This window comes from Phycodurus eques, chromosome 5, assembly GCF_024500275.1.
Source record: "Phycodurus eques isolate BA_2022a chromosome 5, UOR_Pequ_1.1, whole genome shotgun sequence".
NCBI classification, from domain to species: Eukaryota; Metazoa; Chordata; class Actinopteri; order Syngnathiformes; family Syngnathidae; genus Phycodurus; species Phycodurus eques.
The window spans coordinates 5,995,352-6,007,500 of NC_084529.1; the positions used below are offsets into that span (position 1 = coordinate 5,995,352).

At 40.1% G+C, this 12,149-nt stretch overlaps 2 protein-coding genes across 9 annotated transcripts in view; one reads left to right on the forward strand and one right to left on the reverse strand.

Annotated features, from left to right (window-relative positions):
• Nucleotides 1–3,806, forward strand: part of LOC133402557 (anoctamin-1-like) — a 96,017-nt gene extending 92,211 nt beyond the window's left edge. Inside the window, exons 24-25 of the mRNA XM_061676464.1 lie at nucleotides 956–1,061; nucleotides 3,573–3,806. Coding sequence (XP_061532448.1) covers nucleotides 956–1,061; nucleotides 3,573–3,806 — 340 coding nt within the window. The remainder of the gene's footprint in view (nucleotides 1–955; nucleotides 1,062–3,572) is intronic.
• A 6,135-nt stretch (nucleotides 3,807–9,941) lies between these two features.
• Nucleotides 9,942–12,149, reverse strand: part of plcg2 (phospholipase C, gamma 2) — an 87,682-nt gene continuing 85,474 nt past the window's right edge. For all 8 annotated transcript variants that reach the window (XM_061677216.1, XM_061677217.1, XM_061677213.1 and 5 more), the window contains one exon: nucleotides 9,942–10,649. In XM_061677216.1, the coding sequence (XP_061533200.1) occupies nucleotides 10,607–10,649 (43 nt within the window). In that variant the 3' untranslated portion in view covers nucleotides 9,942–10,606. The remainder of the gene's footprint in view (nucleotides 10,650–12,149) is intronic.

Here is a 12,149-nt window from a genome sequence, read left to right on the forward strand (position 1 = left end):
AGCGCAGCGGTAGAAGGTATTCATCGCTTGTGTTGCGGAGGAGCAGAGAAACTTGAAACCCTCGATCCTGCGTCATATACAGTAAGTGGCATGTGAGACGATGGCTGCCCAGCAACTCCTTATAATTACGGCATTTAAGGAGTACTTTGCTGCACAATCTGACTGCGCAGCAGGCTTAAGCTATTAGAAAAGCTTTTGGGGTGTTGGGCACTTCCAGGGTAACGGAAGCTATTACTTTGACTGCTCATGACATCACAGTGGAGTACTCGAGGGGAAGATCGAGAGACCCAATACGAATATCGCAGTCACCACAGATAATGTAACATTTTAAGTTTGAATTTGAAGTTTTAAGTATTATTCATTTTGGGTTTTGTTTTCTTAAATTTCTTCTTTTTCAATGACGTGGACATAGACTAGTGTTTAATTCACGTTTTTCATTCACAGTCCATGTATAAAATGAGAAGGTATCATATGCGTTACATTGCACTTTAAGTTGTTGTCATATAATTTAAAATAGACATATTTGACATTTTAGGTTGAATGTTGTTTTTATTTAATGAGCGTGTTTTACAAAATAAATGGAGGACAAAGTTCTGTTTGTTTAGTTTTTTTTCCTGTTTTCTTCTTTTTTTTGCTGATCCAATCCGAACCGTGGATTTTTTGATACATTGCACACCTATATGATAAGCGTTACGTTAGCATACGGAAATGCATGAAGAGTGTTGTCTGACATGCGCCTGTTCCCCCCCAAACCCCCCACCCCCTGCCATTTTTTGGGTGCGTTTAGGAAACGTTGGTCCATTAGCCACGTAAGGTTTAGGCTGAATGGACATTCAGTCCCAGTAAATAGTCTTAGTAAGGTTAGGATATACTGGTGATGTTATGAAAAAGCTGTTGAATCAATATGTAAAGAATCAAGCATTCAAAATATGAAAAGTTCTGTTTCTTTTTATAGATACAAGGACTACAGAGAACCACCTTGGTCAACAACCCCGTATGAGATTTCAAAGGAATTCTGGGCAGTACTGGCTATTCGGCTGGCCTTTGTAATTGTTTTTCAGGTAACGTGTGTGTTTATGTGAATATTTAGTGTAAAGTCACAATTTCAGTTAAGTTGGGATGTGTAAAAAAATAAAAAATAAAAATAAAAAATAAGCAGAATACAATGATTTGAAAATCATTTTCAACCTATATTCAATTGAACATTACATTTTCCAACTGATTTATTTATTTATTTTGTGTTCCAAATATTCACTCATTTGTCAGTTTGATGCTTGCAACACGGCCCAAAAACGCCGGGACAGCCACTGTGTACATCACCTTTCCCTTTAACAACACTTAATAAGCATCTGGGAACTGAGGACAATTGTCAAAGCTTTCCCATTCTTGCTTGATGTACAACTTCAGTTTCTTAACCGTCCGGAGTCTCCTTTGTCATATTTTGCACTTCATAATGTGCCACACATTTTCAATGCGAGACAGGTCCGGACTTCTGGCACGCCAGTACAGTGCTCACAGTCTTTTACTATGATACCATGCTGTTGTAGCACCTGCGGAGTGTGGCTTGGCATTGTCTTGCTGAAATAAGCAAGGATGTTCCTGAAAAAGACGTTGCTTGGATGGCAGCATATGTTGATTCAAAAGCTGTATGTACTGTACCTTTCAGCATTAATTGTGCTTTTACAGATGTACAAGTTACCCATGCATACCATGAGCACTAACACACCCCCATACCATCACAGAAGCTGGCTTTTGGGCTTTGCGGTGGTGCTTTTCCTCTTTGGCCTTGAGCCTTTCGGGATGCTCCCTTTATGTCTAATCATGACACTCACTTGTGTCCAATTAACCTGTTCACCTGTGGAATATTCCGAACAGGTGTGTGTGTTTTTTTTACGATTATTCAACTTTCCCCTTCTTCAGTTGCCCTTGTCCCAGCTTTTTTGGAACGTGTTGCAGGCATTAAATTCAAAATGAGAGAATATGTGCAACAACAACAACAACAAAAAAGAAGGTTCATCAGTTTAAAGATTACATATTCAATTGAACATACAATAAGTTGAAAAGGATTTGCAAATCATTGTAATCTGTTTTTAATTGATATTTTATACAACGTCCCAACTTCATCGGAATTCCGGTTTGTATATTTCCAGTACATGTACGTTTGTGGATGGGTGAGGCTGCACAGTCGCAAAAAAGAATACCTGTTGTGTGAACGTAGGTCCAAACGATTTGAATAGGTTCTGTAGATAAATTTCTCCCTTTAATTCCAAAAGCTGTAATCATTTTACAGTTGTTTCTACTGTTATTTATGCTTTGTACAGTGCATGCCCAGAATGAAAAGAAAATATTTGACGGTAGACTATTTAAGAAAGTCAATCTTCAATCAGAATCATTTTATTTCAAATCCATTGTGGTGATCTAGAAAGTTAAAATCATAAAAACAGTCACTGTCCAATTATTACCTAGAACAAACTCCAGTGATTATTGTGTATGACACATAATGGCACAGCTTTAAACATGACTTTCTATGACCACCTACTGTAGTGTTTGATTGATTTTCTGGTGACTACAAAACGTATGCCCAAATCAGATTCAGACAAAGTTTATAGAAGAGGTATTTAATTGATTACTATTTCTAGTGTCACTCATCTACCAAACCTTGATGCTATAAAGCTGTGCCCAGACTTTGGTTTGGGTCTTTGGTCCAGACCAACTCGCTCGCGTAACCCACTGCTTCAAGCAGTTTCACTGAAATAAAAAAAATATATAAGATTTTCAATTTATCAACAGAACGAGTTCAACCAATCCTCAACCTATAAATCCCCATTATTGAAGGCCAGTGACCATTCACTTGGCCATTGTAATGGTGGATAATTTTGAGAAGGCTGTTGTTGTAAATTCGTAAATGACAAAAATGTATGCTTTTCATGGCAAATGTAGTCTTTTATACAAGGTGTGTCAGAAAGGTTCCAGGACTGGTGTCATAGATGCTGTATTTTAAACCCAATCAGCGGGGTTTCCCTCCAATGTGGACCAGACAATCCACCGGGCACATACAAAAGCAGATCCTGTGGCATTTGCTTTTTTTCAGTGCCCTAGAAGAGCTGAAAGTTGTGGTAGAAGAACTCATGGCTTCTTCGCCATGACAACGCACCTGCTCACAATGCCCTGAGCATCCGACAGTTCATGACAACATCCCTACTCACGGAGGCTGGCTCTGTGTTATTTTTTTTTCTTTTTCCAAAGTTCAAAGGTGTGATCCAGGGGACCCGTTTTTTACATCTGGATGACATGAAGATGGCTTTGACAATGGTTCTGTGAAGGATCTTGGAAGAATCCTCCCAGGAGTGCACAAAGGGGTGGCAGAGACGGCTAAGAAAGTGTGCTAGAATCCATTATTGGTAGTTTAGATTGTTTGCACAAAAGATATACAGTATTTCATACTGTGTATCTTTTGTGACACCCGCCCTGGAACATTTCTGACACACCTATACAGTATTAAAAGACTAATTATCAATAAAATTCCATTAACTATGACAGACAACAAAAACAAGTGATCTCTTTGTTTTCAGAATGTTGTCATGTTGATGAATGACCTTGTGGACTGGCTAATCCCAGACATCCCAAAAGACATCAGCCTCCAGATCCACAAGGAGAAAATTTTATTGGTAGATCTTTTCATGAAAGAAGAGCAAGTGAAGAGCATTAACCTTGAGAACAGTGCCTCTGCAGTGAACAAGTGCACCAGGAACAATAACAACACAACAGCACAGCCGCGTCCAGACTCGCAAATTTACACCTATTAGCACAACTAGTATGGGTTCTTAGTTGGCAAGCACAAACTTGGATGAACACAATTTTGTTTTTTTTGTGTTGTTTTTCCATCTTAACTTTTCTAAACATTCCAATTACAGTATGAGGAGTGCAACTCGCTGATGTGTACGGAGAGTAGTGGAAACTGAAAGGTGTCATATTGAAAATCTGTGGATATTCTCAAACCTAAAATGTTATTTTTAGAATGTGTCTAAGAATTTCATTTCAGTATCCAATTTTTCATTTTGTTACATTCATGCATGTATGTATATACTGCGCAGCACTCTGCATATTAAAATCTGCAACCAGCATGCAACTGTCTGTGAATATGATTTCAACATTGGTAGGAGAAACAACAATTTGAATATGCCTGAAGAAGGATATGGTTTCAAGGAACTTGGTTGGGAATTAACAAAAGACCATCTATCTGATCTGCATTCATTCATTCATTTTCCGTACCGCTTATCCTCACGAGTGTAGCGGGCGTGCTGGTGCCTATCCCAGCTATCTTCGGGTGAGAGGCGGGGTACACCCTGAACTGGTCGCCAGCCAATTGAAGGGCACATATAAACGAACAACCATTCGCACACACATCCACACCTACGGGCAATTTAGAGTCTTCAATCAAGTCATGTGGAAGGAAACCGGAGTGCCCAGAGAAAAACCCACGCAGGCACTGGGAGAACATGCAAACTCCACACAGGCGAGGCCGGGGATTGAACCCAGGTCCTAAGAACTATGAGGTAGATGTGCTAACGAGTCGGTCACCATGCCGCCTGTGATATTTCAGTTTTTCTTTTTTAATAAAGCTGCAAAACTTTCAGTTTGACCATGTGCACGTGGACCTGGTAGGCCCCCGACCTCTGTCGCAAGGTTTTACGCACCTGCTCACTATAGTGGATCGTACCACCAGGTGGCCAGAGGCGGTTCAACCTCTGTAGACATAAGCCTGCACGTTACTGTCAGCCTGGGTTCCACATTTTGTTACGCCATCGGATATCCCCTCCGAACAGGTTGACTCCAGTTTGTGTTGCAACTCTGGTCGGCTTTGGCGGAGTCCTTGGGTGTGAAGGTAAACAGCACTACTGTTTACCACCCGCAGGCCAATGGTTTATGTGATCGTTTTCACCGGTCACTGAAAGCTGAGTTGCGTGCTGCACTCTCGGTGGTAACTGGGTTGACCGTCTGGCGTGAGTCATGCTCGAAGTGCGCTCGGATCTGAAAGATGATCCTCACGTCCATCGCGCAGAGTTGGTGCTTGATAAAACGCTCCGTGTTCCTGGTAAATTTTTGCCCAAGAGTTTTTTTCTTTTTCATCGAGAGCCCTTGACTCTGGCCCCGGTTCACCATTGTTTTCCACACTTGTTCGTGCCATTCAAGCTCTTTTTGTATTTGTGCACCACGATGCCCACCGCTCACCCCCTTTTAACCAAATACAGCTCATTCACAAAATGTAGTTTGTCCGAGTGGATCTGCTGTACTGTGATGTCATCATCCGGTGCACAGGCCATCGAAGGACCCTGATCCAATCTTGCAGCCTGATCACGTCTTGTAGCCAAGTTTTTCTGAAGTGTTCCTGAGCCCATGTGGCGATATCCTTTACACATCGATGTCGGTTTATGATGCAGTGCCGCCTGAGGGATCGAAGGTCACGGGCATTCAATGTTGGTTTTCGGCCTTGCCGCATACATGCAGTGATTTCTCCAGATTCTCTGAACCTTTTGATGATGATATGGAACGTAGATGATGAGATCCCTAAATTCCTTGCAATTGTACGTTGAGGAACATTGTCCTTAAACTGTTGGACTATTTTCTCACACACTTGTTCACAAAGAGGTGAACCTCGCCCCATCTTTGCTTGTGAATGACTGAGCAATTCAGGGAAGCTCCTTTTACACCCAATCATGGCACCCACCTGTTCCCAATTAGCCTGTTCACCTGTGGGATGTTTCAAACAGGTGTTTGAAATGTGGACCTGTCGGACCACAGAACAGTTTTCCACTCAGTCCATCTTCAAAATTTGTGTTGTGAATAGGTGTGGCTTTAGAAGAGAAAGGTCAAAGGCTCAGTCCATATGGTCATTGCTAAACTCCTCTAAATTTGTTCTCCCCTATTCTCAATGAAATACTTTTCAAATTGTGTTTTCTTAAGCTCCCTCTCTAATCATCCCACGTCTTACACAAAGATAGATATAAGACTTAGCGAGGTGACCTAGATTGTCGACCTACGGGAGAACAAGAGCACTAACATCACCCGTTTTTGGCTTATATAGACGGCCACAGCAGAGGCTTAAGACAACCCTTCTGGCTTAACTATGAGAGCACTACAGAGACATCTAGGAGTGGCTCACTCTCATGTCCTTATAAGCTAATGTTAACAATGCTTAAAAATCATTAGTTCACTCCCATTTTTATGCCCTTAAAGCAGGGGTGTCCAAACCTTTTGCAAAGAGGGCCAAATTTGGTCAGATGAAAATGTATGTGGGCCAACCATTCGGCCTGACATTCCTCGAACCATTACCATGGTAAATTAACATGTAAATATGTAACTATATCACTTTGCTGTCTGCAGCTAGGTCGATATTGGAAATGAGAATCTGTTTTCAATTGCATTACCAGGATTGTTAAAGGTTAAAATAATAATAAATTAAATACAAATGTACCATTTTATGAAAGTTGACTGAAATTTTTTAGAAACATGTATTTATTGATTTTGTTTTAACAAATCACATCCCAGTGCATTTTGACAAATCTGTGGTTTGATCATCACAAAAAAAATCAATTCACTGAGACTCGTAGCTCGCCTTTGTAGAATTTTGAGTCACGGGCTCTTGTGAAAAAGCGCTGCTGTGCTATCAAAACAGCTTCCAGTGGCTTCAGTTTTTCGGCGCGTTTGTTCGCCGTTAGCTTGTCGTGGTTAGCATGTTTCGTCTGGTAATGCCTCTTAATATTAAATTATTTGAAAACAGCCGCAGTCTCTTGGCAAATTAGGCAGACACAGTTTTTTTTGTAGGTCAGTGAAAAAATCCAGCGGCCCTCGTTGTCAACTTTCCTCTTTTTAGTTTCAGTTGCCATTTTAGAAATGGGCTAAAAACATACCACAGAGGTAAAAGTTCACACAGGGGTCACGCGACGAGAGTGCGGCCACAGGTCTACTGTCACCCTCTGGTGAAATATAAAATATGTATGTATGTATGTGTGTATTGTTTACTGTGGTAAACGGCTGGCGGACCACATATTATTGATTTTATGACATGATGCTTCGGGCCGGAGGAAATTTGGACACGGGCCGGATTTGGCCCGCGGGCCGGACTTTGGGCATGCCTGCCTTAAAGGGTAATAAAGACAACACCCAGAGACAGATTATGAAATGGTAATTTCCCCAAGTGTTCCGAAACGTCTAGGAATTGATGTGTATTCTAGTAAATATTTGTCCTGTGTTTCCATGGAGACATGGCTCTATCTAGTGGGTATTATACTACACAACCCTTGATGTCAAACATGGCTCCATTTAATGGACATTGTGTTAACTAATCCACTGTGTTTACTTTGTCAAGGAATAGCTCACACCCGATCAATCGTGTAACAGGGTATGTATACACAAATAATTTCTTATTACATCATCAAACATCAGTAAAACACATCACACAAAACACACATGTATCAAGTAACTAACATTCCATTGCAACTCCCACTTTTACAACGATAGGTCCGAAACACTACAACATCAGACATATCACAGTGTGGGCATAGATGATTGTGGGTTTCTAACACTTAGTTACCAAATTATATGTAATAAACTGTTACAGGTTATATATGCCTGCTAATATATGGGGAGAGCTGTGTCTCAAAATTGTTTGCGTGTGTTTTTCAAATCCACAAATATATCCGCGATTTACACGTGTGTTTTGATGTTTTGTGTGCATTTATCAAGACTTATCATTTGTTAATATTCAATTTTTCTTGTGAATTGTTGAAAGTGCGTTTGTGGATCAGCGGGCACGTGCATTTATTTTTGAGACAAACATAACGCAGTTTTAAGATTCACACGCGGAGGAAGGGCCTCCCTCCACCCGCGAGACGGCAGTGTTGCTGACTCCATTGATGACTTGACTGAAGTCATTTTTACAGGACTCCAACAGTCTATGGGCCAACCCTGCTGAATCCCCAATAAATTAACCATGGCTGAACAAGGTGGACAACCAGCAGCCTTGTCATTAGTAAGATATGAAGAAATCACCTTCCTTGTCTGTCAGCAAGATACAAAAAACTGCTTATTACAGTGTTTAAATAATAACAGTGGGTCACTCTCAAACATCTCTCTCTCTCTCTCATATATATATATATATATATATATATATATATATATATATATATATATATATATATGAGATACATATATATATATATATATATATATATATATATATACCAAGCCCGGATAAATGCAGAGGGTTGTGTCAGGAAGGGCATCCGGCTTAAAAATTTGCCAAACAAATATGAGCATTCATTTGAACAATTCCATACCGGATTGGTCGTGGCCTGGGTTAACAACGTCCGCCCCCGGCACCGTTAACCTGCAGGGCGCGGGTGGAAATTAAGCTACTGTGGGTCGAAGATGAATGAGAGGTGGAAAGCGGGTTCTTAGGCAGAAAGAGAAGAGGAAAACACATAGCTTAGAATTGAATGTGGGGACTTTGAATGTTGGGACTATAACAGGAAAAGCTCGGGAGTTGGTTGACATGATGATTAGGAGAAAGGTTGATATATTGTGTGTCCAGGAGACTAGGTGGAAAGGCAGTAGTAAGGTTAGAAGTTTAGGGGCAGGGTTTAAATTATTTTACCATGGTGTAGATGGGAAGAGAAATGGAGTCGGGGTTATTTTAAAAGAAGAGTTGGCTAAGAATGTCTTGGGAGGTGAAAAGAATATCAGATCGAGTGATGAGGCTGAAACTTGAAATTGAGGGTGTTATGTATAATGTGATTAGCGTCTATTCCCCACAGGAAATTCTGGAAGGAGCTAGCTGTCTTGAGCATAGTTAGTTTAGTTTTCCACACAAAAACGAGTGCGACCTAACTAAGCCTGGTTGCATGAACTGATGAAGCCCGCTCGGATGAGAGGCGAAACGTCTTCTCAGACAAACAGAACAGTCCAGTTGCAATTGATTCAATGCCCTGAGAATTACACTGAAAATAAGATTCATCACCAGAAAAAGGAAATTGTCTTTCAACATTTTTCACTTGTTTCAAGCTATTTTATTTTAACTTGAAATAAGTAGAAAAAAATACCCAGTGGAATAAGTTGTTTTTTTTCTTACTCCACTGGCAATTTTTTCAAGTAAAAATTTGCTTGAAACAAGTTACAGCTCCAAGAGTAGGCATTGGAGACTGCAGCTCGAGGCAGCAGCACAGCAAAAATGAGACTTGAAGTGCCAAGGGGCAACAAGAAGGGCCGCATTTAACAACAAAGAAATGAGAGTTGATAGAAAGTTTTAGAGCAAACCACTTGCTTGTTTTGTTGCGCTAACTAACATTGTTGACTTACATGTCAATAATTTATATTTTAAGTTTTTCCAACTTAAATGACTGTTTTTGGCCCATAAAGTACGTTTTTTTTTTTTTTTTTTTTTTAGTACTCACCCCTTTTGGAGTCCTTGGAGGGGATGGTGGAAAGAACTCCCGCTGGGGACTCCCTAGTTCTGCAGAGTGACTTAAAAAAAAAATACTTCTGTGCTCATCACTGATTGTCCATAACAAACACCTTGTTCAGACATAAGTGTGTACTGTGGCACCAGGCACCAGGAGACCTTAGGCCGCAGTTCGATGATCGACTTTGTGGTTGTGTCATCGGACTTGCGACCGCATGTCTTGGACAGTCAGGCAAAAACAGGGGCAGAGCTGCCAAACGATCACCACCTGGTGGTGTGTTGGCTCCAGTTGTGTGGGAAAATGCCGGTCCGACCTGGCAGACCCAAACGTAGGGATGCCGTCAAGCTGAAGAAGTCCTACCAAGCCTTTTTGGCCAGTGGAAATCAATAACGAACAATTACCAATGCGAAATGTCAAGCATGTATATCGCCTTTGCAACCCATAAAAATACCAATTGTCGAGCAATAACGAGATCTGTCGTATGATAGCTTGAGCTTTTTAATAGCCACTAAGCAAAGCATACAAACATACATATACAGCAAAAACCTTCCGTAACTTCAGCTAACAAGTCATCCCAAAGCTCCCTGAAATATAAATATCTTAGTCTTAGCATTTGTCTCTTAGTCACTTCAACATACTTGTTTGACACCAATTACTACGTTTATATGAGGCAGGGCTTTGGCAACCTCTTGTGGCATTTTAGGTCCTTACAGAAAGAGCGCAAAAAAAGGCACATACGTTATGTCCATTTTCTGCGAATAGCTGAAGGTAGGTTTCACAGGGGGAAAAAAAAAAAAAAGAAAAACACAAATATGAAGCGTAACAACGAATAGGCACGTGTCCATTTAAGGACACGTTATATAATAATTTGAAAATTAAAAAAATCCCCAGTCTGTGACATGATGTTGACCAAAATGCACACACAACCTAACACCAGTACACTTAGTTCACACCTGAAATGACATTTTGAAAAATGAACACCGGTGACAGTGTGCCGAATCAGTAGGCTTTTCAAATAAAAGATGAGAGGCAATAAAAAAAATGTTTGAATTGAGAGTTCTTGGGACTCAAACATTACAATTCATTTTATTGTCAGTGTTTCTCTGCAAGTCATGAAGCAGGAGTAGGTGAAGTTCGCCGCCTCCTCAGGAATAGAACGTACTGTTTTTTAGCTTCTTTTGTTTTGCTCTAGGAGATAAAAAAAATAATAATAATAAAAGGGGGGGGGGGGGGGATTCAAACAGATGAGATGATGACGATGATCTGTTAATATTTAACCATATACAGTGCTGTGAAAAAAAACATTTGCCCCATTACTGATTTCAGATTTGTTTGCATATGCCCCTTAAATGTTTCAGATCAGAAGACCAATTTTAATATCTCACAAAGACAAATTCAAGTTAATATAAATTCCAGTTTTTAAATGATGATTTTATTTAGTCACAAGTAAAAAAAAAAAAAAAAAAACCTATCTAGCCCTATGTGAAAAAAGTAATTGCCCCTTGAACTTGGTTATGTTAATGGTTTGTTAATGGTTATGCCCCCTTGGGGGCAATTACTGAAATCACCAATTTGCGTGATCTTTTGGAGGAATTTTGGCTTCAGGAATGAATTGTTTTAACTCAGTCATATTGAAGGGGTTTTGAGCATGAACTGTCTGTATGAGGTGATACCACAGCATCTCAATTGTCCTGAAGTCCAGACTTTGGTTTGGCAACTCCGACATCTTACTTTTTATTATGTTTTGTAATATTCATGCTGGCATGTTCATTGTCATTGCAATGCTGCATAACCTAAGAGCACCTGAGCGTGAGGTCACGAACTGATGGCCAGACCTTGTAGACAGCATAATTCATTGCTCTATTAAACACAGTAAGTCGTTCAGGTCCTGAACCAACAAGCAAGCCCCAGACCATCAGACTGCCACCACCATTTTTGACTGTTGGGACAGTGTTTTTATCAAATGCTGTTTTTTATTTTGTGTTTTTATCTAATGGACAGCGCACCTTCCAAAAAAATTCAACTTTTGTATTGTCAGTCTACAGAATATTTCTCCAAAAGTCTTGGCGATCACCAAGGCTTTTCTTGGCAAATGTAAGACGAGCCTTTGTGTTCTTTTTTTGTCAGTACTGGTTTTTGCCCGGGAACTCTACCATATATGCCATTTTTGCCCAGTGTCTTTTGGTTGAGTCATGAACCATGAACCTTAACTGAGGCCAATTAGGCCTGCAGTTCTTTGGACGTTGTTCTGGGTTCTTTTATGACCCCATGGATGAGTCAACGTTGTGCTCTTGAAGTAGACAGATCACATTGATTTGTTGTGGAAAATAATCACGCATGGCACGGTGGTTGTGAGAGTTAGGAATTAATTTGGTCTTGAATTTATTTGGATTGTGGCATGACGTGTTTCTTTTTGAAATCTTGTAGCGTATGTCACTTTGTCTGACAGGTACTATATGAGTGATTTCGTGGTTCAACAAATCTTGTGTGGGCAGTGAAATTGAACTCAGCTTTTCCAATAATCGTGGTTAATCAAAGTTAACTCGTGATGTTAACATTAGTGGGGCATTGCTTTTTTACATGAGGCCTTCTTAATTAACAATAATTTAATTAATTGATAATTGGAATTCATAAATTAATTTATATCTTGTATTTACTTGTGTGATCTGTGGGTTATTAAAAAAATGG